The 27773-nt window shown below is 36.0% G+C and overlaps 1 protein-coding gene across 2 annotated transcripts in view; it reads right to left on the bottom strand.

Annotated features, from left to right (window-relative positions):
- NBEA (neurobeachin) overlaps window positions 1-27773 on the bottom strand; it is a 384945-nt gene that overhangs the window by 69470 nt on the left and 287702 nt on the right. For both annotated transcript variants that reach the window (XM_032219812.1, XM_032219813.1), the window contains exons 42-45: window positions 27266-27383; window positions 25834-25936; window positions 17778-17893; window positions 13310-13422 (exon numbers count right to left, since the gene is read on the bottom strand). In XM_032219812.1, coding sequence (XP_032075703.1) covers window positions 13310-13422; window positions 17778-17893; window positions 25834-25936; window positions 27266-27383 — 450 coding nt within the window. The remainder of the gene's footprint in view (window positions 1-13309; window positions 13423-17777; window positions 17894-25833; window positions 25937-27265; window positions 27384-27773) is intronic.

Here is a 27773-nt window from a genome sequence, read left to right as displayed (position 1 = left end):
GAATTACTAAACACGCTATTTCTTCTGTGTGATACATCTACAAATGTCATGATCATTTCAAAGGGGAAAAAAGCAGGAGAGATATGGTAGCATCTTTTCAAACTAACATGTTTTATTAAAGACTATAGCTCACTTCATGGGTAGCTAAATTCATGAAGGATTTAAACAGGAATAAGAGATAGATAGGTAGATAAGGATGTAGGTAGGTAGGTAATGAGGTAGGGAGAGAAAGAGAGAGATAATAGGAAGACAGCAATTTTGCAGATACAAGTTACATGTGAGACACAAAAGTATATTTTCAATTCATACTTGTTTTCTGAGACTTTGCTCAACTGTGCTGATTATGTTTCCTTGTTTGAAAACACTTATTCTGAAATCTATAACAGAGTATCCTTGGAAGTTAAATTATCCTGTTGGTCCTTGTTTTGTTATGTAAATTTTGTATCCATTCATTCTTTTGACCTATGTTTTTCCATTATTTGTCCTACATAGAATCCCTGAGTGTTTGGCACAGAAGGGAACTTGAAGGTCTTTTAGTTCTATCCCCTGCCCAAGCAGGAAACCTTATACCATTCCAGACTAATGTCTGTTCAATCTCTTCTTAAAAACCTCCAATATTGGATGCTTACAACTTTTGAAAGTAAGCTATTCCACTGATTAATTGTTCTCATTGCCATGAAATTTCTCCTTCATTCTAGGTTGGATTTCTCTTTGATAATTTCCCATCGGTTACTTTTCGTCTTGCCCTCAAAGCTTTTGAAAAGCTTTGTTACAGCTTTTCAAATATTGGAAAACTGCTAGTCCTTCTCTTCATTAGACTAGACATACCAAATTGATGCAACTGTTCATCATAAGCCTTGAGCCCCATAATCTTCTTTGTTGCTCTTCTTTGCACTCTTTCCAGTGTCTCAACAACTTTTTGTATCATGGTGACCAGAACTGGACATATAGACTGGCTTCTATTAATATCTTTACTTATGTCTAATTGTTCATAGATCTGTTGCTTGCTTATCTTTTCCAGGATCTTCCCAGGTTCTGTTAGGGTAACTAATCTGCAGTTTCCTGCAACCATTTATTTCCTTTTTTGAAGATGGGAACCACATCAGCTTTTTTCAGACAGATCATGGTCCATACCATAATGGGGGAAGAGCATGTAAAGGCATCTCCAATTTTCTGTGTGGTAGTGCTAATGATGTAAATGTGGATGCAAAGTAAACATTTGAGTTTTTTACAGGGCATGATTCTATGTTAGCATCACTTTTCAGTTGTTGCTTGCTATGTGTGAAAATCTTGCTGGATCTGTATTTTAGTATTGATCTGTCACTTAGTGCTAAGAAACTGAAGTATCACTATCTAGTATGTTTACTAAAGTGTTTGTTTGGCCCATCCTCTCTCAGCCCAAGTCACCTCACAGAGTTGTTGTGAGGAAAACATACAGAGGAAGGAGTATTAGATAAGTTTACCATCTCCAGTTGTTTATAAAAAATAAAGACAGGCTATAAACAAAGCAACATTCTTTAGAAAGCAAAAATTGAACAGATCCTCCTCTTTTTTGGCCTATTTAGTATATTGAAAATGTTTTTTTAAAGTTTTCTTATACTAATTGGTTCTCTTAATATGCTGTGAATAGTGAACACTGATATATTATGAAAGCTTGTAGCAGTACACTAAAGAAAACACAGAAAAATGTGTCCTTTTGTCTTATATTCTAGGAAATACTAATAACCTTATCAAACTCTTTTGATGCTTTCATAGTATATCCACAATTTTATCAGAAGAGAAACTTCTGATTTCCTGTGGAAATTGATAATTTGCCTCAACTTATTGATTGATTTATTTTAACTATCATTGAATGACAAGTTCAATTTTTCTTGTATATCAGGGAAACAGACAATACATATTTTAATGGAATTTCCAATTATTAATTTATATGTACATATGCACATTTCAAAGGACTTTACATTTTCCATAAAATAAATCAAATAACTGTTGAACCAAATCACTTAACATTGTTCTTTAATTTCCACCCCATTGAACCCACCCACACCAGTATTTTATTCAATTATTACTTTAACCTAGATAATTTAGAACCTGCTCCAAAATCAATTTACCCCATTCAGTCCAGTCATCCCCATCATTATTGCTCCTAAATCATATTAAATTCGTAATCAATTGGGTCTCCAGTGCTGTTCCTTTTTGAATGGTGGATTTCATATTATGAGACAAGGAAACCAGATGGGGAGATTTGTGGCTGACCTGATTTTCTCTTCTGTTTCTTCTTTATTAAGCCATTCAAAAGTAATCCACTGAAAGAAATAAGCTGAGCAATCTATTCCACAGTGCAAATTTTAACTTCAAAAATGATGTCATTTTTATTTCCTATAAAGGGACACTACATGGAAAAATGACTGGCAGTGACCCATTTTGGTACTATTTATCTTCTAAATGAAATATTAGTGAGATAACTTCTCTCTACTCATAAACATTTGAGATTTTAGTTAATATTGTACAGCAGAAATCTCAGCTTAGCTCAGTGCATTTCTTTGTATAGATAATACTAATATAATAAATATTTTTTAAATAAAAACTTTTTAAAGAATTTAAGCTACAATAAATTTTAGGAATATATGTATTATTTAACCCAAAATTAAATGTTAAAATAAATATGACAATAATGTTATGGTCATATATTCATTGTTTTATTCCACAACCTAACAAATTATTCATTATGTTTATTTAAAAGATACATCTAGAAAGACTCTTCATAAATATAACTACTATAACTTTTAAGTATACTACAACTTAAGTTACTATAAATCTAATCAAAATAATGCATAGAAGATACTGATTACACATTTTGGATACACTGAATTAGTTCTAGGTTGCTAATAAATTAGTAAATATGAAACAATCTATATTTGTTTCAGATTCTTTAAACAAAACAAAACAAAAATGTATTTTACATGTTCTGTCTTGCAGTTAATTTTAGTTTTAAGTTAATATACCAGGATTTTGGTTTCCCTAAAAATTCTGATTGTTTAATACTTTGCTGTGTTAAGGGTATGCTAATAGCTTTCTCATGTGTGCAAAATATTTTAGTAATCCCTTAGGATCAAGCTTATCTGATGCAGATTGCACTGCAAGACCTCACTAAACATTCTTGAAAGGAAAGCATGACCCATTTCTTAATCTTTTCCAGGCATTTTCCAACTACTGGAAGAACAATAAAATAAATATTTACATTTTTATTTTATTCAGGTTTCAGAGGCTACCCAATCTTTTTTAGTTTTCTTTGGTTCACTATTTTGTACAACAAAAATAATCCTTGGAATATAAATTATTCCTTTAGTATTAGTTAATAGTTAAATCATCATTTCTCTACTGCTTTGCCTTCTTGATTATTCAACAAGATACAGCCTAGCCTTGAACTGATGTAATAGGATTTGGTAAATTTCATGCAGCAAAGGTTGATGCAACATTTGATACAATTGCCAGAATAGCTGTTGAGGTTACAATAATAGGGCCTAACATTTTATTTTAAGTATGTTTGAGATCAGACTTGACAGGAAAGGAATGTTGTATGGTAATCATAGCAGGGATTGGAATTGGGAATTTTACTTCAGTTGTTAATGGCACATAATCCTTCATTTCTCTTTCATGACCCCTAAAATAGAAATAAGTACTTACTATGCGATGGTTTTGCCTGCTGCTTTTAATTGCTGCTTTTACTGTGATGCATTTTCTTGGCATGACTATTTTTATATATTATTTGAAAACTGTTCTGGGAATTGTTTTGGTGAAAAGCACAATATAATTGTTCCAAAACAAACAAAGACAGTTTGAAAAAACATAAATGGCATGTTCAACTACAGCATACTACTAGGTTTTATAAAAAATACTTTAACTATACACCAAATTACATGGGAGTAAATCTCAATGAATCTAATGGAAATTATTTCTCCTTAGGCATGTAGAGGAATACAGTAAAAAGTAGATGTGTGAATCAGTGACTTAAATGCTTCTGTTCAGTATCAATTGCCAACAGGATAGATTCTAGTATGATTTTAATATTCTTTACATAGCAGGTTAGCCTATTTTCATTTTATACAAAAGACCAAGAAATTCTGATTTCAGCAAGCTTTCAATTATTTTACATTTGAATCCTGCTCCTGAATATTAGTTTTTTTAAAAACACATCCATTCTTTTAACTATGTATTAATTGTTTATGCCGCCCGTCTCCCCTACCCAGCTCATCAAATCCATAAATGCTAGTTAAAATCCATGAGAACTAGTGGCATCTGAACAACTCATAATGTCAAATGGTAACACCAAAACACTTGATGCAAGTAAGCTGCATCATTTATGTGAAGATGTTATGATATTCAGATTAATATTTGTACACCTTGTCTCTCTTGCCTATGCCTGTGAACATAGTGTAGTCTTCCTGTAGATCTCATTCTGTTCTATCTTCTCATCTGAAGGCACCTTTGAGATTGTCTATAGTAATATTTAGTTTGCCCCCCAAACTCAGTATGTCTTTTAATATTAGCTGTTGAGAACATATATGGAAGGCTGCTATTGTCCTCATATTGTGCTGGTGAGTTTTTTGCAAAATAGCATTGTCTTGAAGAACACCAATAGTGCCATTGCTAGATAATGTATATGCAAATGGGGTAGTTAACTATTTATTCAATTTTGGAAAAAGCTCTAATTTGAGGTTCTATGCAGTATAGTGTCAATTTAAACAAATGCAAGGCGTTGTTCTTAAATATTATTATGCAATATTATTGTGAACTGTTTTTCCTGGAAAAGCCTCATTTGACAGGACATCTGAAGAAAAATATTACTTATTACTTGACATTTCACTTACTAACGTTCTGTGAAATAAATATTAACTTGGAGATTTGCTTTGTTAACATATATACAAGTTCCCAGATCTATAGAGGGATTCAACTATAACCGTTTTGATTCAAATTGTACTAGCTTTTTTTCTGTATGTTGACAAGCATGTTATATAAATAATTCTTTTCATGTATTATATTATTTCATATTATATACATCATATATTATTTGACCCAAGAATCTGATCTTTGATAAATACACAGTTCTCTCATATAGACTGTCAAATATTTATTTAATGATTTAAATGTTCCTAGGACCTAACTGATTACTGCTTCTTTCAGCACAATTAGAAACAGATATGGTAACGGGACAATTCTAATAACTTTAAAGTTAGAAAGTTAATATGATTAACTGCTTAAGTAAAAATTGAATTTCGTATGGGAAAGAAATTTTGTTCAGTACCCAATTAAATAAAAAGTTATACATTGAAAAGCTTTAGCATTGTTGTAGTCAGACAGTTACTGAACCAATATATTTGGTTGTATTAAGAAATCTTGCTTGAAAAAAACTCACACTTTCATTTATTTATTAATTTGAAAACCTCAATATATTACCCCCTTTTCTTTAAATTAAATCATAACATAAGTAACTCATTATGCTTATTATCCGCTTGTAAATAATTTTGTGATTAATAATAATAAATATTTTTGGCAGATTGCGGTGTTTGATATGTTTCATGTTGGTTATTAGAAGAATTTGTCATTAGTGTTGGAGCTAGAACCTATAGTATTTTGCATGATTGGAGAAATGAAGGAAATGCCTATTTATACTTTAATGAGCAGAGGTGATATAGGATGCTAAAGTCATATACGAATAGCATGATATAATGCATTATATAATTCTATATAAAACATTTTAAACTATTTTTCTTAGAGGAAAACTAAATAAAAATAAAAATTGCAGAAGTATTTCTTATTTGAAAATTTAGTGGTATTCTTACAGGAAGATCCAATCAAGTTGAAAATAAGCAGATCTCCCAATGGCTTGTTCATGCCAAGATAATCTATGGATCTATGACAGTCTCTTTCATTAGCTTTTCAACTTGTCAAACAATAAATGTAACCTCTGACCTTTTGTATGTCTTGAATATAACTTGAAGTCTCAAATGTCTAACTGATAAAACACCTTGACAAATACTTTGCCTTATTTTTCAAACTTACAATATATACATATATATATATACACACACACACACACATACACACACACACACAAATACTGTTGTTTTTTTTAAAAAATTGGAAGCATTGCTTATTTGTAACATTTCCTATTCAAATCAGCAATTAACAAAAGCAGAAACCAGCCTTTAAAACTGGTAATATAAAGCTGTATCTTTACAATGACACACAAAATTATCCTGATTTCTAAAACCAGACTTCCAAAAACTGTTCCTGGGGCTATTTTGAATAATTACAGAACTAATTATGTACTTTAAAAGTAACTTTGTAGGTCACTTCCTAGAAAAAGAGAAAGGAAATGCCTTATTTAAGGGCAAAAGAGCAGAAATAGAATATTTACATCTGAGGAAAGATGAATGTGTATAACCTATTTGAATTAGAGACCAACCTATATTTAAATATGATCATGTTTTCAATTGACAATGTAATTCTTAAATATTTGTTTCTTTTAGAATTATTTATTGATTTTGAACAATAAATAATTCATTTAAAATAAGCTCCTAAAACACTTCCCCCCTTCCATTCAATCATGTCTACTTCCCAGATTCTATCTGGACAAGTAGTTTTCTTGGTTTTCCAGAAGTGGTTTGTCATTAGCTTCTTCCTAGGACTGAGAGTAAGAAAAGTGACTTGCCCAAAGTCACCCCTGACTTTGTGTCCAAGGTGGCACTAGAACTCACAAGCTCCTGGTTTTAGCTAATAAAACAGGATATTTAAAACACTTAAATGTAATTAAAACATTCTGTAAACTGCTATATTCCATGTACTTTTTGAATAACTACACCTTTTGTTACATTAGAAATTAATTTTGAAAATAAGGGGATTCAAAAAATTGTGAAGTAGAAAAGTGGGCTTTCTGGACTTGAGATACTGTAAAGTAAGCAATACAAGCAAAGGGACTACTTCATCAATTTAGTATTTTAGTACTGATGCTAACAGAAACTAATCTCTTAGCCTTTGTTAGATATTTTTAATGTTATTACACTGCTATTGTATATATGTATACACATATATGTGTACAGTGCTATATTTATTTACCCATTCATCCAAATATCCATGAACGCACTCTGAAGAAATTCTAATGAGAAATATTAGAATGATTCTTCATAATTTTTGCACTATATTATTTCTAATACAATATTCAATAACAACAATGAAATTAGTGCTAAATATATACAGTAAATGCATCCATTATATTGCTTAATTTAAATGTGTTGTGATTTTTGTTAATAACATTGCAATAGAATAGAAAGTAGGAAAGAGAATACTTTTAAAATACATTATTCAATGAAGTGGTTTTTCCAGTTTCTAAAAGTAATTTGATGATAACAAAGAATAGATGTTTACAATTTTCTTAGAAGTTGATTTTATATTCCAAAATCTACCCTAAACATAACATAACATACGTGATTTGCTAAATTAAATTGAAATTAGTGTTTTACTTTTTGAATTGATTTATTTTATATAGCAAAAGTTTGAAGTGTATTGCAACACCCAATCTGACTCAGTCACTGAGACCAGATCGGATCATGCAACATTATCCTGGGACACATATATTTGCTTTCATTCGTGAAGAGTATTATACCATTCTAATATGGCCACAGAATTACGGTAGAATATACCGTATATACTCGAGTATAAGCCGAGTTTTTCAGCCCACTTTTTGGGCTGAAAAAAGCCGGCTCGGCTTATACTCGAGTCTACAACTGGATCCGGCAGTGCTGTTGCCTGTTGGAGGAGGAGGGGATTCCTTCCTGCGAGACCCCGTCCAGAAAAATGCGGGGAGCGGTAGCGGAGCCCCGGGGCTGCTTCTGCTCCATCCGCTGGACTGTTTCCTCGCCTGCCCGCCCGCCCGCCCGCCTGCTCATTCATTCCGTTTCCTAGCCTGCCTGGCCACTCATTCATTCCGTTTCCCTCCCCTGCCTGTCCTCGTTCATTACATTTCCTAGCCTGCCTGGCCACTTATTCGTTTCGTTTCCCTCCCCTGCCTGCCCCCTCGTTCATTCCATTTGCTAGCCTGCCTGGCCACTTATTCGTTCCGTTTCCCTCCCCTGCCTGCCCCCTCGTTCATTCCATTTGCTAGCCTGCCTGGCCACTTATTCGTTTCGTTTCCCTCCCCTGCCTGCCCCCTCGTTCATTCCATTTGCTAGCCTGCCTGGCCACTTATTCGTTTCGTTTCCCTCCCCTGCCTGCCCCCTCGTTCATTCCATTTGCTAGCCTGCCTGGCCACTTATTCGTTCCGTTTCCCTCCCCTGCCTGCCCCCTCGTTCATTCCATTTGCTAGCCTGCCTGGCCACTTATTCGTTTCGTTTCCCTCCCCTGCCTGCCCCCTGGTTCATTCCATTTGCTAGCCTGCCTGGCCACTTATTCGTTCCGTTTCCCTCCCCTGCCTGCCCCCTCGTTCATTCCATTTGCTAGCCTGCCTGGCCACTTATTCGTTTCGTTTCCCTCCCCTGCCTGCCCCCTCGTTCATTCCATTTGCTAGCCTGCCTGGCCACTTATTCGTTCCGTTTCCCTCCCCTGCCTGCCCCCTCGTTCATTCCATTTGCTAGCCTGCCTGGCCACTTATTCGTTTCGTTTCCCTCCCCTGCCTGCCCCCTCGTTCATTCCATTTGCTAGCCTGCCTGGCCACTTATTCGTTTCGTTTCCCTCCCCTGCCTGCCCCCTCGTTCATTCCATTTGCTAGCCTGCCTGGCCACTTATTCGTTCCGTTTCCCTCCCCTGCCTGCCCCCTCGTTCATTCGATTTGCTAGCCTGCCTGGCCACTTATTCGTTCCGTTTCCCTCCCCTGCCTGCCCCCTCGTTCATTCCATTTCCTAGCCTGCCAGGGGAAGGATACTATGAAATCCCCAAATCTCCCCACTCCAGGGGTAGGATACTGCAAATCCCCAATTCCTCCCCACTACAGGGGTAGGATACTATGAAATCCCCAAATCCTCCCCACTCCAGGGGAAGGATACTATGAAATCTACATTCCCCCCCCACTCCAGGGGAAGGATACTATGAAATCCCCCAAATCCTCCCCACTCCAGGGGTAGGATACTATGAAATCCACATTCCCTCCCCACTCCAGGGGAAGGATACTATGAAATCCCCCAAATCCTCTCCACTCCAGGGGTAGGATACTATGAAATCCACATTCCCTCCCCACTACAGGGGTAGGATACTATGAAATCCCCCAAATCCTCCCCACTCCAGGGGTAGGATACTATGAAATCCACATTCCCTCCCCACTACAGGGGTAGGATACTATGAAATCCCCAAATCCTCCCCACTCCAGGGGAAGGATACTATGAAATCTACATTCCCTCCCCACTCCAGGGGAAGGATACTATGAAATCCCCCAAATCCTCCCCACTCCAGGGGTAGGATACTATGAAATCCACATTCCCTCCCCACTACAGGGGTAGGATACTATGAAATCCCCCAAATCCTCCCCACTCCAGGGGTAGGATACTATGAAATCCACATTCCCTCCCCACTACAGGGGTAGGATACTATGAAATCCCCAAATCCTCCCCACTCCAGGGGAAGGATACTATGAAATCTACATTCCCTCCCCACTCCAGGGGAAGGATACTATGAAATCCCCCAAATCCTCCCCACTCCAGGGGTAGGATACTATGAAATCCACATTCCCTCCCCACTCCAGGGGTAGGATACTATGAAATCCCCCAAATCCTCCCCACTCCAGGGGTAGGATACTATGAAATCCACATTCCCTCCCCACTACAGGGGTAGGATACTATGAAATCCCCAAATCCTCCCCACTCCAGGGGAAGGATACTATGAAATCTACATTCCCTCCCCACTCCAGGGGAAGGATACTATGAAATCCCCCAAATCCTCCCCACTCCAGGGGTAGGATACTATGAAATCCACATTCCCTCCCCACTCCAGGGGAAGGATACTATGAAATCCCCCAAATCCTCCCCACTCCAGGGGTAGGATACTCTGAAATCCACATTTTCCCCCCCCTCCAGGGGTAGGATACTGCAAAATCCCCAATTCCTCCCCACTCCAGGGGAAGGATACTATGAAATCCCCAATTCCTCCCCACTCCAGGGGAGGAAATAAATATTCAAAAACATTATTGGTATCTATTTTTATTTTTGAAATTTACCGGTAGCTGCTGCATTTCCCATCCTAGGCTTATACTCGAGTCAATAACTTTTCCAGGTTTTTGTGGTAAAATTAGGTGCCTCGGCTTATATTCGGGTCGGCCTATACTCGAGTATATACGGTATTAGAAAAAACCATAACTGAGTCAACATAACATCAGTCAAATATTATGCATCCCTTTCCATAGAAGAAAAAAAGATGTAGATAATAACAACTTTCCTTAGGTAACAGACAGTTCTGCTATAAACAGTTCCCTGTAATTACTGTTACTGCTCAGATTTTTAATGATATTTCACTTATTTCACAAACAGGTGGCTAAGAAGTGAAGTTCATTTTATTTATATCTTATACATAAATGTATAAGATTAGCTGAATTGTTAATATAAAGTAACATCTAATCCAAAAATCCCTTCTATGAATACAAAAAGTATTTCTCAGCAGCATTTTAAATTAAATATAATTCCTATAGTTATTTGGTGACTCCTCTGTGGGCACTAGTTTTTTCTTTTTTAATCACATAAAAGTGATTAATGCTTCAAGTCATATTCAATACAAAGAAATCAGAAATCTTGCTGGTCTGAAAATAGTGCTATAAATGAAAAGGAAGATAATAAAGACCCATCCAATTATCATAACTTTATGTGAGAGAACCCGCTAGGAGTAATGATCAGTTTTGATACGATAATTTGTGGTTTTATGTACCAAAAAAGCTATGTGTGTGTATGTATGTATGTATGTATGTATGTATGTATGTATGTATGTATGTATGTATACACACACACACACACACACACACACACACGTACATACATACCGTATTTTTCAGAGTATAAGATGCACCTTTTTTCTCAAAAAAGAGGCTGAAAATCTGGGTACGTCTTATACATCGAATACAGCATTTTTGCCTCCCAAAGCCCCACCCCTTCACCAAAATGGCAATGCATACCCTTATGGAGGCTTTCAGAGAGCTCCAGGGGTCTGGGGAGGGCAGAAATGAGCAAAAAACAGGCCATTTTTTTACCCTCCCACCCCCCAGCATCACTCTATAAGCCTCCATAAGGCTATGCATGCAATTTTTTTGACAAAAAACGGGCCCGGTTTTTGCTCATTTTTGCCCCCCCCCCCAGGAGTACTCTGCAAGCCCCCCCAAGGCTATTCATGTGTTTTTTTAAAAAAAAAAATGGACTGTTTTGGGTAGGTTTGCAGAGTACAAAAACTTCCCTCCCCCTTTTTGGAAAGCTTTTTAACTGATTGATGAGAATTACATTGATCAAGTGCTGTGCCAGCAGAAATAAAGTCAGGTGCTGCAGATTGTCAGTGATTTCCTTCTCCAGCACATGGATAAATACACCTGGAAACATCTACCTACCTACCTACTCTCTCTCTCTCCCTCCCTACCTACTGTATTTCTATCCCCCTCTCTCTATCCCTCTACCTACCTACCTACTCTCTCTCCCTACCTATCTACTGTATATCTCTCTCTCTCTCTATTTCTCTCTCTCTATCCCTCTACCCACCAACCTACCTATTCTCTCCCTACCTATCTACAGTATTTCTCTCTCTCTATCCCTCTACCTACCAACCTACCTACTCTCTCTCGCTCTCTTCCTATCTACTGTATTTCTCTCTTTCTATTTCTCTCTCTATCCCTACACACTCTCTCTCTCTCCCTCCCTACTGTATTTCTCTTTCTCTCTCTATTTCTCTCTCTCTATCCCTTTATCTACCTACCTAACTACTCTCTCTCTCTCCTTCCCTCCCTCCCTACTGTATTTCTCTCTCTTTCTCTCCCTCTCCATCCCTCTATCTACCTACCTACTTTTTTAAAAAAATTGCCTCTTCAAAATCTTGGTACATCTTATACTCCGGTGCGTTTTATACTCCGAAAAATATGATACATACATACATACATACATACATACATACATACATACATACATACTAAAGTAAAACATTAGTTAAACAGTTGCCAGTCAGAATAGACAGAACTAATGAGCTACATGTAGGACAAACTTACAATATTTTCTTAATAAAGTAAAATAGAAAAATAAAACAATGTAGCAAGAAAAGTTAATTTTCTGTTTTATAGTTCTTTTTTTCTTGTCAATTTCCCAGATTTGGTAAGTATACTAAATAAATATCCTAGGCATATAACAGCTTTTAGCCATATGATTTGAAGACATCAGCATTAGTTTTAAAATCTTGAGATGAATGTGTAATTAGAAAATGTTTTATTTGTGTGTGCCATTCAATCACAGTTTTCAATCTCAGTATTTCATATCTCATATTGAGATATCAGTCTATCCCAATATGGCTTTAAGTATTTGGAATGTCTTCTTTCTTTTCAAAGAAATGAATGGAATATTTTTGTATTTTTGTATTTGCTACTAAATGTCCGTAACATTTAACTGGACAAAACAGGATCACAGAGCAACAATTTTTGAACCAAAGTATCTCAAAGGGAGTAATTTATAGTAGGGGTCCTCAATCCCCAGGCCACAATCCACTACCGGGCCATCACCTATTTGCAACCAGGCTACATGAGCAGCAGGCTGGCACACAAGTGCATGTGTGCAGCTCATCTTGCACAAGCGGTGGGCCAGCATGTGTGCAGATGTGTGCAGTGTCCCATGTGCGCATGCTGTCCCGCGCTTGTGCAAGTTGAGCTGCGCATACACACCATCCTGCAGCTCCTCATGCCACTCAGTTCCCCTTTCTCCCCTGCTGGGCTGTCAAGCCACAAAGTTTGGGGACTGCTGACTTATAGAATACATCCCAAATCTAGAGCCCATGTCTGTTGTGGGAGTGAAATTTGGCAAATTTTCTGGCCCTGGTTTCAATTGCAGATAGACCGGTCACACCTAGGACTCAAGTGGAATAGTCCATAAGCTGGCAAGAAGTTGCAAGTTGTTCTTGCTCATTTTATTTGCCTTTGGTCATTCTGTTTCTCTTTGTAGGTTAGGAAATATCTCTGAAACAATGACTCAATGGATCACAGGTTATCTGGTGATAATTTAAATTGCTTTCCCAAAAGCTAGGATGTATATTTTCTTTCACAGAATAGAAATAAGTTCATCATTTCAATAAATACGCAATTGAAACATACCTTTGAAAGATCTCTGAAGTTTCCTGGCAGGGTTAGATCCAACTCCTCAGATTCATAATTTGTTAATACCCATGGAAACACAGGATACTGATTGAGATCATTATAGGTACGTCCTGATAAAATAATATAAAAATAATGGATGTTTGTTTAAACTAACAACTTTATCAAAACAGCAATCAAAACAATTGTCCTTAAGTCATTATCAAACATATTATATTTCATCTGATGGAACTAAACAACTACAGCCTATTAAATTATAAGTTCAAGCAAACTACTGACAACATAATATGTCAGTATTCAAATCTTTCTCCCTTGTACCAAAAGAAGCAGATTCAATTCCAAACGCCTAAACAAGCCTAAACAAGTAGTATATTGGGATTAGACAGGTATATAAACTTAACTAATAATGAAAGAGTTTGTATGTGCATAACCTATGTGCAGAATAAGCATATAAATCATGGTAGCATCTACCTATGATTCTATTTTCATTTAATATGCATCAAAAGTATTATACTAGATCATACACAAAAAGCTGAAATGTGAATTCTAGGCATGTGCCTTTACTCAGGATGAATTAATTCTCTCCTGACAGGTTAATTAACTGTACTCTTCTCCACTTATACTTTTCGCACTTTAATATATGATGCCTAATTTTTTTAAAATGTTATTTACAAAATGATATACCTACCCAATTAACAAAACAATCTTTACATTTAAAAAAGAACTTTAAACAATTAGAAAAAAATACAACTCCATGAATAAAAAAATACAAAGATAAGCAAAAATCTATCTTATATTGTATAATAGTCACTCGTCTACTAATAAACACACATAAATATATTTATAAATAAAATCAGTATAAAATATTATTGCAGAACATCACAAAATCTCTGCCACAGTAACATATATTTCTGCATCCTTTGATTAGTGGATAATACCATCTTTTCCAAAACAGATAGATAACACTTTTTATCTATGAAGTGCCTAGTTTGTTAAAAAGACATCACTATGCATAATCTTTTTGTAATTTAAAAACATCTCATAACTTTCATTAATCTTCAAAACAAATGATTGTGAAGCTATTTTAGAAGGCTTGAACCAATGCATGCAGATTTAACTTTGAATGGTGAATGCCACTGGAAGGAACAGTGAGATCTGCAGAGGTTACTTCTCACATTCCTCTATGCGCCTGCTTGAATATTTATACCTCTGCGTATAAAAGGAACCTATTTATCCCCAGGAGAAATCTTACATTTCCACTTATAGTTAACAGTACAATGGTAGTTAGGAGGCCAAAAAGGCTGAGAGGCCTATTTTATTTGTTACATTGTCCCTGATAACTTAAGCTTTCTGCTACTTTCTCCACTACAAAATGAACTACAGAAATACACACATTTTACAATATTGACATATAATTTACTTATACTGAAGAAGCAAATTTTTTCAGTTAAATTTACAAAGATTAGGATTAAATTCTGAATATTAAATATTAATCTTAATCATTACGAGCCGATGACACTAAATGACTTGAACAATAAAACCTAAGACACAGGGAAAAAAAATGAAATTTCAGAAATGTTTCTTCATTAAAGTAACTTTAATTAAACCATCCAATTTAATGTTTTTATATGGCACTTTAGTTTTGAAGGAAACTGATATAGAGACAGCTGACAAAGAAATTATAACTGCAATTCCTTGGTGAAAATGTTAATGACAGCAAAATATTGTTTAATTAGATGATTGCAGCATCTGGATTAACACTCTTTAAAAGCGATGTTCCTGTGCTTGTCTGCTTCTTCACACTTTACAGACATTTTGTCATCTCTAGGTCATTAGGAAAGAATTTTTAATGGTTTTTCTAGAAGCAAGCAGTTCAAGTTACATCTAATTAGATGACAATAATAAGCCCAACACATGCAGTACCTAAATATATACATAATTAACCAGTGAGGGCTTGTACATTACAGAGTAAAAATGTGGAAAATGCTAAAAAGGAAGGCGGGAACAAAGGGGAGAAATGAGGGGGAGAAATGAGTCTGAATTCATTACCTGAACATGTCAGTTTTAGACTAAAATGTAAAGATACTTTCCATACTAAATAAGGGTGAAATATTCCTCATCCTTTTTATACAATACATCTCTTTTATTTATTAAAGCATCTTATATGCTCTACCTAAGCAATAATGTTCATCTTTTCTAAGGACTATTTTTAACAAAGTATTTAGATTGCTTTTCTGTCTTCAGTATTTTCATTTATAATATACTAGGTATATTGATTTTAAACCTAACATTAAATGCATTCTGGTATGTAATGCAATAAGTCTTCTTCTTACAAATAGTTTCAAATATTCCAGTGACGAGTACTGTAGTAGACAATTTACTTCAAATATTATGCTATTTTATATTGTTTCTAAGTTCAGAAAAATAATAAGTTGTGAATGCTTATTGTTTGAAAAGCAGAGTTTTTGTTCTATTTATTTTACTATTCAGTGAGATAAATAAAATAGTAATCTTTACTTCTGCACTACATAAATCAAAGCGTCTCTGGGAACTAAACATAGTATATAATCCAGTCAGGAAGTCTTAAGTCTACAAAATAAAGACAAAAACCAGGCAGAGAGAGTATAAAACTTAGCATGATTGATAAGTAACAGAGTGCTATGTTTACCTTTGGAAAAAAACACACAGAGTTGTAAACATGATGAAATATGTTCAGTGACAAGAAGGATATGAAAGAAGCAAAAACCTTAGAAACATAATGCAATTAAAATACAATTGTTTGTCAAAATGAGATTCCGCAATGTAAAAGGACTCTAAATTTCAGATCTAGTTATGCAAATGAAGAGAATTCTGCATTAGCAAACCATCTTAGATTAATAATTATAATTTTATTATTTAATAGAACATTGAAACTTTTTTATTTGTGCATTATTAAAAAGCACAGATAAAATAACATATGTGGAATATTTGCAAAAGTAGGGCAGTAAGAAATATTTTAAAATAGTTTCAGATATTTTGAATATGACATTTCAGCAAGAAATTCTATTTATTCCAAAAATGAAAAAGTGATATGAGAAACAGGACCACAATGGAATAACTCATCACATTATTAAACAAGACAGAAATATAAGTTTCCTAATTAATATTTTACATAGTCTATACATTATTATTTCTACTCTATATTGTCCATCTATTAGAAGTTATTATGCAATGAAAAATTATTCACCAATAATTTCTATTCAGGAAACTTAAAGTAGATTTTCCCTAACTTACTAGTCTTCAATATAAAGATGAATGAAATTTGGGTACATGTTGTTTTGGAAGTCCTGTTGCTTTGTCACAGGGGTGTGTGATACAGGGGTTTGGGTAGAGACCATGGGGTGGAACAGGTCAAGAAATCTGGGATCATAGGGGTATGTGAGAAGTGCCCTGTAGGTCAGAGGCATATGTGAAGGATGACATTGGTTGGGAAAGGTGCTGTTAGGCCTGTAGCTTTCTTTTCAATCTTTGGCCTGCCACACTTTCTATTATTCTACTATGCCTTTTTCTATTGTGGGGAAATGGGAGGGGGGACTGTATGGAGTTACCTATTGTGTAGCCAAAACAAAATTCTTTCTAGAAAGCCAAGGTCATCCTTTGTCTCTACACCTGACTGGAACTGGATGGGTGGAACTGCCAGCATGGCAATGGGAGACTGGACCATGTGATGGACTTGTGGGTGTGGGGGCAAGATCTTGAACTTTCAACTAGGGTGGGAAAACTGGGAAGCTTTCATATTTTGCTCTTTTACATGGGTCTTTTAATAAATTGGAATTTTGACCAATACTTTGCCTTGGATTCTGATTTACTTTTGGATGCTATTTGGAACCCTGACAGGTGTCTGGGTATGAACAAGGGGTGCCATGCAGATCAGGGGTGGCACTTGGGAGGTGGTATGAATTGGGAGGAATGAGGAGGGGTTCCTTCCTTCCTTTCTTTCCCCTTGCCTTCTCATCATTACTGATATATGGTTTTTAATTTATGGTGTAATTCTGATCACAGTTAGTTCATAGTACTTAAGATATGCTGTAATTTAATGATAACACCATGGAAGTACCATCTGAACTAAGCAGAATACTGTTATTTTACTATCTTGCTGTTACTGCTAAGAATTGCAACACAGCAAAATATCTTTTTCCTTAATTACTTTTAGTCTTACATTAACAGTGGTTTGCTGATTCTAACAAAGCTTCAGACCATGCTGTCAGTATAGTAAATAGTAGAAAGAAAGAAAAATACCACCACAAAAACCAAACGTGAAGAGTGACTAATTCTCCCCCCCGCAATATAAAGTATGATATAATTTTTCAGAACTAATCATAAAGCTGCATTTACATCACAGAGGAATATTGTACTCCATCCATTCATAGTACTAAAAACTTTGACAAATTGAATCATGTTATAAAGAATAAAGAAACAGAAGACTCACCAGCTATAGTATTGAGAAACATCAGGTATTCAAAATTTGAAATCTCCCTTCTCTGCCACCGCTGAGTCATGTTGGAAGATTTATAAAGTTGACGAGGCGTAGCCAGAGAAATTCGTCTAGAAATTATAATGAAAAGTGGTAAATTTGCTTCTCTACTGACAACTATTTGTGTTTTCAATCTCAAAATAAGCAATCCTTTGTTGAAAAGTAACATTTTTATTGAAAGAAACACTTTACGAACAAATTGTCAAAGTCAATTAATATTAAGAACATAGCCATGCAAAATTGAGAACATAGTTATAAATATAAAAATCACATTTATAAAATTAAATAATAGATCATCTATCCAATACAGAGTAGTACATTTAAAGCCTTTCAATTCATGGACATTTTAACTGGACAGAGCTGTACAAAACTGTGTTCTGATTCCAATCAAGAAAAGTCAAAAGTGATTTGATAATAAGCTTAACCTATCTTTCCCTGTCATCTTCTTTGCTATCCAAGGATATGGAGGTTGGATACTATAATGTCCTGACTTTAGCTATCATATTAATGTTCACACAAATGGTCTAGTCATGTGAATAGTGGCCAGTTTAGACCTTCCACTTACTGAAGCAGAATATTTAAACACTTTACCCGCTTCACAATATGGATTTTTGCAATTTTGACAGAATAAATCATGAAAATAAGAAATAAAAATCAGTATAATTAAATAATATTGTACATTATTATGTATATGAAATGAGATGAAACTGGATAGGCAGCAGTAGAATAACCCTACAAATGACAGTGTTATTTGTTTTGCCAATCACATACTTGTTCGCCTCCTATTTGTACTTGCAATGAGCTTGAATATCACTGGGAAGTTACAGCTGGTCCAGAATGCAGCAACTTATATAGTTATGGATATTGTCTTAGTTTACCCATGTAACACAATTACTTCAAGAGCTGCTTTCTCAGCTTTTGGGTGCTTCATCTAATTCTAATTCAATGTGTCACTCTCATTTTTAATGCGCTTTAAAGCTCTTGGGATAGCTACATTGTAGATTCTACAGAACTATTTGCTTCCAATAGTTTCTGCCCACCCAATTAGTTCACGAAGGGTGAGGTTTGTGGACGTTTTTTTCCCCTCTTCTTAATATGTTCATGACTGCTATCTTCTTTTTTCTGGATAACTCAACTACCTAGAAATTTAACTTGGCACAACTTTTCTGAGATTTGAAAAATTTCTAAAATTTCTTTTTGATCAAATGATAAGTAGAGACAAATTCCTTCTGTATAAGCATACTAATTACATACATGTTTATGGTTCCTTTGCACATAATATTTCATTATTAAATTATTAATGTTAAGGTTACTTATTTATTTATAGTGCATTTTTATTATTTTAATCCTGTGTAGGTACAGTTGGATTGTAAACCACACAGAGTTGGTCAAGAGCTTAAGTTAAGTTAATAATGAATAAATAAATAAACAAACACATGTATTTGTCTCCTGAGACCATACTATAAATAAACCTTTTCCGTTCCTAATAATACTTTTTCTGTTCCTAATTTTTATTATTTTAGCCTTTGTGTTTCTTATTTCTTCTTCAGTTTTTCAAAAACTTAGAATGTATGTATTCAATCATCCGTCTGTTTTTTGCTTTCTTTCCTTCTTTAGTTCCTCTGCCTTTTAACTTTTTTACTTGGATTTAATCAAAGCCTTACTCTACATCCAAAGGTTATATGGATAATAACAATGACTAATAGTTGTTACGCATTTTTAGGATACCTCCAAATAAGGACAATGAAAGTTTAATAAGGCATGCTAATATGAGAGCTTTCTCTCTTGACTTCTACAGAAAGGTTAGTAGAATATTATAAAGATTTGTAAGGTATCTATCAGATGTTACACCTTGAAAAAGATGACTGACATTGAGAATGTTAAGACCTCCCTATTCATCTTACATCATATTATTTTTAGTTACCTGGACAATTAAAACAAAATAAAGAATTAAAAAGTCTCTTAATTAGCTAGGAGATGGATTTTTCATTCATCAGCATGCACAGCTGAGGCATGAATAATTTGCTATGAAAGACTAAGATGGGCAAATAAAGAAATGTTAAACAATAACAATTATTTTGTGATTTTCCATAAGCACCTAATCCCTTTTAGACACACTATGCCACAAGTTACAATTCACAACAGGTATATATTATTCATTTAAAAGATTTTTTTTAATGGATTCCTATCATAGAGCACAACTTTGGATGGCTCAAATAATACTATGTAACATAATACTGTAATACACAAAAAACAAAAATTAAAAACCAGGTGCCTAGGTCATCCACTTAAGGTGTCCCAACAGTAATCCACAGTCTTGCATCACTCTACCCCAGAGTTTGGCTAAACATCTGGATTTTGATGGCCTTCCAGAAGGCTAAAAAGCTAGAATATCAGGGGAAAGGTGTTCCACAAGGAAGGGGCAGCCATAGAAAAGGCATGGTTCTTAGATCCCATTGGATAGCAGCATTTCAGGGAAGGGAACAGGACCGTGTTTGGATCTGGTGGGATAGGCAAATAATCTCAGGGATATGTGGTCCTGTAAATAGTCTAGTCCAGTGTTATGTAGAGCTCTAAAGACACCTTGTTATGGGAAGATATGACAAGAAAATTGCATTTTTATTTATATATCCTCACTACCAACTCTTCACTTTCATTTATTGGATGCTATTCCCATGAAATAGGGGTTGGCTTGTTTTTTTAGCAATGGAGGCAAAAACATGTATGAGATAGTATTTTTCAATTCACATTTATTTTACTTCTATGATATTAAATGTCTCTATTTATATGGATTTATTGCAAAGCAGTATTTTTCAATCAATATATTGACTAACTTGTTTAGAACCTATTTGCCAATTAATTCTATATCTTGTTCCTGTATTACACAAAATGTAAGAATCTTACACCAATACATCAATTATTAATATATTAGTAAATTAACTGTAACATTTAATATTCTATAACTGGATAAGTTTATATTTTATGTTTAATTTTCTTTTAATTTTGTTACAATGCCACTGAAAGTATATTGAGATAGTATGCACTTTAAACCTTCAAGAATTTATGGAAGTTATCTTTATATGATTTATATTATCTTCATAAAAATACATATACACAGCCTGTACATCAAAAGAAGAGAAAAAAAATAATAATTTTGAAGTGATGCAATCATGATCTAAAACATTACCATATTTTTTGGAGCATAAGACACAGCTTTTTTCCTCAAAAAAGAGGCTGAAAATCTGGGTGCGTCTTATACATTGAATACAGCATTTTTGTCTCCTGAAGCCCGTCCCCTTCACCAAAATGGCCATGCATAACCTTATGGAGGCTTTCAGAGAGCTCCTGGGGGCTGGGGAGGGCAGAAATGAAGAAAAAATGGTTTTTTGCCCCCCCAGCCCCCAGCAGCACTCTATAAGCCTCTATAAGGCTATGCATGCTTTAAAAAAAAACCAGGCCCATTTTTGCAAAAGATGGGCTGTTTTTTGCACATTTTTGCCCCACCTCACCCCTCAGTAGCACTCTGCAAGCCCCCCCCCCCAAGGCTATTTAATTTTTAGTTTAGTTTAGTTTTTTTTTAGTTTTAAAGTTTATTTATAGGCCGCCCTTTTCCCTGGGGGGACTCAGGGCGGCTTACAATTCATAGGGAAGGGAATACAAACAGTGACACATAAGAACAATACATAATTAAAATAGAACACAACATTCATACGATTCGGGTGGGGGTGAGTTACAACTTTAACCCCAGGCCTGACGGGATAGCCAGATCTTAAGGTCTGGAGGGTGGTGAGGGTACGAATCTCCATGGGAAGATCGTTCCAAAGGGTCGGAGCTACTACTGAGAAGGCTCTCCTCCGCGTAGTTGCCAGTCTGCACTGACTGGCAGATGGAACTCGGAGGAGGCCTAATCTATGTGATCTAATTGGTCGCGAGGAGGTAATTGGCAGAAGGCGGTCTCTCAAGTATCCAGATCCACTACCATGGAGGGCTTTATGGGTGGTAAGCAGCACCTTGAAGCGCACCCGGAGATCAACAGGTAGCCAGCGCAGCTCGCGGAGGATAGGTGTTATGTGGGTGAACCGAGGTGCACCCACAATCGCTCGCGCGGCCGCATTCTGAACTAGCTGAAGTCGCCGGATGCTCTTCAAGGGCAGCCCCATGTAGAGCACGTTGCAGTATTCCAGCCTAGAGGTCACAAGGGCACGAGTGACTGTTGTGAGAGCCTCCCGGTTCAGGTAGGGTCGCAACTAGTGCACCAGGCGGACCTGGGCAAATGCCCCCCTGGTCACAGCTGACAAATGATGGTCAAAGGTCAGCTGTGGATCCAGGAGGACTCCCAAGTTGCGAACCCTGTCTGAGGGGTGTAGTGTTTGACCCCCCAGCCTGAGTGATGGAACACTTGCCAAATTAGTGGGAGGGAAACACAACAGCCACTCGGTCTTATCCGGGTTGAGCACAAGCTTGTTAGCCCTCATCCAGTCTCTAACAGCTTCAAGGCCCCGGTTCATCACGTCCACCACTTCATTGAGTTGGCATGGGGCGGACAGATACAACTGGGTATCGTCTGCATATTGATGGTATCTGATCCCGTGCCGCCGAATGATCTCGCCCAGCGGTTTCATGTAGATGTTGAAAAGTAGGGGGGATAAGACCGAACCCTGCGGCACCCCATATGTTAGGGGCCTAGGGGTCGATCTCTGCCCTCCAACTAACACCGACTGCGACCTGTCCGAGAGGTAGGAGGAGAACCACTGCAAGACAGTGCCTCCCACCCCCACCTCCCGCAGTCGTCGCAGAAGGATACCATGGTCGATGGTATCGAAAGCCGCTGAGAGGTCAAGGAGAACCAGGATGGAGGCATGGCCTGCTTTTTTTTAAAAACGGGGCCGTTTTCGCGAAAAACAGGCCGTTTTTGGGAGGTTTGCACAGTGCAAAAAAAATTATTTCCTTTTGGAAAGCTCTTTAACTGATTGATGAGAAATACATTGATTAAGTGCTGTGCCAACAGAAACAAAGTCTTAGGTGCTGCAGATTGTCAGCGATTTCCTTCTCCAGCACATGGATAAATACACCTGGAAACATCTACCTACTCTCTCTCTCTCTTTCTCTCCCTACCTACCTACTCTCTCTCTCTCCCTACCTACCATATTATCTCTCTTTCTCTCTCTCTCTATCCCTCTATCTACCTATTTACTGTTTTTAAAAATTTTCTTCTTCAAAACCTTGGTGCGCCTTATACTCCAGTGTGTCTTATACTCTGAAAAATATGGTACATATTTTACCCTGAAGATTTGAAGTATATTTGCCTGCAACTATTAAGACAACGGAAGGGGAACTTCCATAGGAAAGGCACTGAAAGAATTAGATGAACACATCAGTCAGGCAAAATAGCAATTCATAAATAGCCTTACACACAATTCATTCTGGAAATGCAATTGAATTGGTTACTATAGTACAAATAATTGAAATCAGATTTGCATGAGAAACAAGCAAAAACCAAGGCTTCTAGGGCAGTGGTGACAATTATGCCAACAATCAATAATTGCTTAGTTTTTATCCTATCAAACGTGTGTGTGTGTGTGTGTGTGTGTGTGTGTGTGTATTGTTCGAAATATGGGGTTTAACTATTGTGGATTCAGGAAGGAATGACATCCTCATGCAATAGAGCAGGTTACATGTAATAGGTTTATAGCTGAATCTTAACCCAGAATGTCTCATTCTCTGTTAACTCTGCACAAAACAGAATTTCAGGTGGTATATCTGACTGGGTTGATGTAATATGGTACTACCCACTAGGCCAGATGTGCAATCAGTCATAGTGATGGATTCAAGAACATTCCCAAACATCATCAAAAACAGGTTAAGAATTACTCAGTGGATACCATCTCTTTCTTTTCAGGATTGAGCTTCATTTGATTGGCCCTTGTTCAAATTATTACCCTCCTCAAACTTTAAATCAATCAAGTTTAAGATAAAAATGAGAAATAATTCTAGATGTCATCTGAACACTCAAGACAGTTCAGCCCAAATCTAGAAATAAGTTCTACAGTTACCATATGGTTGTTAAAGAGCACAGGGAATAAATAAAAACACCCACAAACTTCATGAAAAAACTGCAGTGGAAAACAATTGCAAATGTTTTCTTTGAATGGGAAAAAAATCAGCCTCTTTGACAGTTAGCCTCATCACCAGATTATGAGTATTTTTAGACTCAATGCTTGAAGATCTTAAAAGTTGTGTGAGAGAACAGAGCTTTTGAGAAAGGAGAAAAAGGAAAGAGAAGGGAGACAGCAAAGTGAATGTCAAAAGAAACTGCTGCTGGACTTCAAAGAGGCCTAGTTGTGACATTGCTCACTTCCCTAGCAGGGAACTGAGATGTTCCATCAAAGAATAATGCCAGATGGAAAGAAAGGGAGCTGTCCAAAAAAGCGAGGGCTGTCTATACTACTTCAGCTGAAGCTGGTATTCCAGACTTCCCTTTTGAGGGAAAAAAGGAAAAGGACATAAACTGCTACCTCTAAGATGACTTATGTTTTTAATTGGACATTTTGTTTTAATTTAATAATTTGACAGACTGAAGCTCCAGAGGAGATTGCATTTATTTTGAATACATTTGTTTTTCCCTTTTTTCTGAGAGCTTAAAAAAGGCAAGTATGAATAAATTGAATAAATAAATAAAACTCCCTACTTTTTTGATGTGTCCAGCATTTGTAACTGCTTGTTTGGCTTCTACCTCTTTGTATAAACGATTAAAATGTTTTTAAAAACTGTATCAACTTTTGTACACCAAGCTATCATTATCAGTGGAATCCAATTTACTCTATTTTTTTTTAAAAAATTACATTTTATTCAAAAGTACTAAAGCACAAAAATATTTAATTATATGCAACATCAGCTATTGTGTGGTAAGCAGGGTTGTTTTGTTCACAACATTGTATTAATCTACTTTTTTCTAGGCACAACTTGCTGTTCTTTAAGGGAGTAATTAAATAGATTCATAGAAATATTATTATGTCAGAATCAAATAAATGATGCATGTATGTTCAGGTAATATTAGAGGGACACACCACTGTGGTATTTTTCTCTGACCAGCTTTAATCAACACTATTTTTTGAATATACTAACTTAAAGGTATACATGGTACAATATCTTTATTAATTAAAGAGTGAAAAGAAACTATATGTAGCTCTGGGTTTAACTGTGGAGTTCTTGACACTGTCTGAATTTAGTTGCTTGTTTGCAGGCATCTCATTACCCAACTAGATAACATTATGATAAGAAAAGCACTAATGGATCTGGAGGAAAACATGAAAACACTAATGAGACAAAAATCATATCTTATGAAAGTGTGGCCTTCAGAGAATCTTCCAGTAGATTCCATCACTAAAGCATTTTTTTCTGACAGAAAATTATTATATAATTATATAAATATAATTATTTATATAATTCAATGTATATAATTTACTCAGCATCACTAAATGCATGATTCATTCAACTGGTTTAGACACAAGGAACCCAACACCATTATTGATCTTTGTTTAGCAATATTCCAGGGAAAAATAATGTCTAATAAGGGATTCTCTCCTACCTCTCCACCAATTTCTTGGCAGAATCTTTCTGAAGCTAGGAAATTTCATTTTCAAAAAGTCTAAAAACAGTGATATTGGAAATTGGCTGGAAGAGCATTATGTTAAGAGAGATGTCAAGATCTTAAAAATCATAATCTTTCGTCCCCAGCATTCCTCAGTTTAATTAGTTAGATTAGATTATAAATTGCTCTGAGTCTTTGAGGGTGTGCATATCTATAAATAATTATAAACAAATAAACATTTGTATTTAACAATCAGTGAAAAAGTTGTGAAAAGGAAACTATCTGACGGTAAAATCAAATCCATTTAAAACTAATATAAAGATAATTTACACAACAGACTTACCGTAATTGCACTTTTATGTATTGCTATTACATTGCACTGCTCATATATTTCTAAACAGAAAATCAAATACTGAATACCTTGCTTGTGGTAAGCCATAGCTGGTTCCCACTCCAACACGAGGTAAGCTGTATACAACTTTTTTCACTGTTGCTTGATCAGGAAAATTAAACATTACAGAAGCTGCAGTACAAAGAGAATTGAAGAGTTAAAGAATTGCTGATATACAAAAAGAAGGTTTTATATGTCGTCATAATATGTCATCAAAAGCAAACAAAAAAGCTAAGAATATAATTTGAGATATAATCCAATTACATTTTTATTCTAATTAAGATGCAAGAGATTTTCATATTTTCTGCAAACATATATAGTTATCTTAAAGGTTCTCTAGGAATCTGATGCAAACAAAAGTCACACTATGCATGTTACCTATTAATAATGGAATTATTCAATGAAAAAAAAATCCCAAATCCTTCTGATATAGGGCTGCATCAGTGAAACAGTTTTAGAGTCAAAGTACTGCAGGCTAAATGAATTTGCTTCACACAGTGGCAATGCCATTGACTTCACACATGTTTGAAGACTGGAATTTTCTTTCCAAAGATCTAATTTTGGAGAGGAAACATATTTATTCCTCTCAACCTATGTTAATATATTTATAATTCTTCCTTTCTCAATATTTAAGCTTTATCTGTAGATGAAGAGAAAAAACCAAGGAAAATTCATGGAAGGTTGAAGAAAACTTTCCTTAAATTAGAGGAAAAAAATTAGATCTTTCTCCACTTCCTTCTTATTGTTTTTGTCTAAAATATATAATTTTCAAGCTATGTGTAAAGCTACTATATCAGTGATGGCGAACCTTTTAGATACTGAGGGCCCAAACTGCGTATGCGCGCTTGCCCAAACTGAAAGATGTACGTGTGAGAATGCATGCATGTCCATGCATTCATGGACATGTGCAAACATCTGCATGCACATGCATCCGCACGCATGCACAGCAGAGACCTGAAGATCAGCTAGCCGGTGAGAGGTGAAGCATCCCAACACTGGCAGCATGGCAAGAGGTAAGATCTTTTTCTTCCGTGAGCTTCTGTTTCGTCGTTTGCAGGGAAACAGAAGCTCAGGAAAGAAACACCATAGAGATCTAACCTGGGGCAATGGTGCGCATGCCAGCAGAGAGGGCCCTGCATGCCACCTCTGGCATTCATGCCACAGATTTGCCATCACGGTACTATATGGATAATATAGCATTGCATAATTGAAATATGATACATCCCACAGCACTTCACTTGATAGTCTCTTTGTTGCACATTTGCTAGGCCTCTACTCCTAATCAGAAGTCAGTACTAATTATTCTTAAAGACCCTACACAAATTACTTCCATATAAGAAATGTGAATATCCTAAAATAGTAATACATAAAGTAGAAGCACATTTTCAGTTTCAGTAGGTACTATTTTTTAATATTTTTTTAAAAAATTCTTGCTTTATATTAAAGATATAATAAACATACTTCTGTTTGCCATGAATACTTCCAAGGCCGTATTCTGAAGAAGGTAACGTCTTGAGAAAACTGCTCGAATTTCGCTGAACATCCATTTTCCATGAAGGCCTTCTGTATAAGCAAGGACCTTTATAATAAAGAGGACACATATTGATTGCTGTTTTTGTGATCTTGTAAATGGTAAATGGTAAATTTATTTATAGGCCGCCCTTTTCCCTGGGGGGACTCAGGGCGGCTTACAACAGATAGGGCGGGAAGACACACAATGACATATATAAGAGACTTCCTGGGAGGAGCCTACTGGTGAAGGCAGCAAAAAATCAGCTGCCTCCGAATTCCTGGCTACGTACCTGTTTAGAGGATCTTCCATCTGACGTCTTATCAGGTTTTCTTATCCTTCAGGCAAGAGGGAAAGAAGAAACTGTTTTGCTGGCAAATGCTCTTCGATTTTTGCAGCTTTTGTGCTTGCAAGGAAAGGGGGGCTAGCCCAAGGCAGAACGGCTGTCCGTGCTGGGAA

The sequence above is a fragment of the Thamnophis elegans genome, chromosome 6 (genome assembly GCF_009769535.1).
Source record: "Thamnophis elegans isolate rThaEle1 chromosome 6, rThaEle1.pri, whole genome shotgun sequence".
NCBI lineage: Eukaryota > Metazoa > Chordata > Lepidosauria > Squamata > Colubridae > Thamnophis > Thamnophis elegans.
Note: the sequence above shows the minus strand (reverse complement) of the source record. Positions and strands in the feature narration are given on the sequence as shown.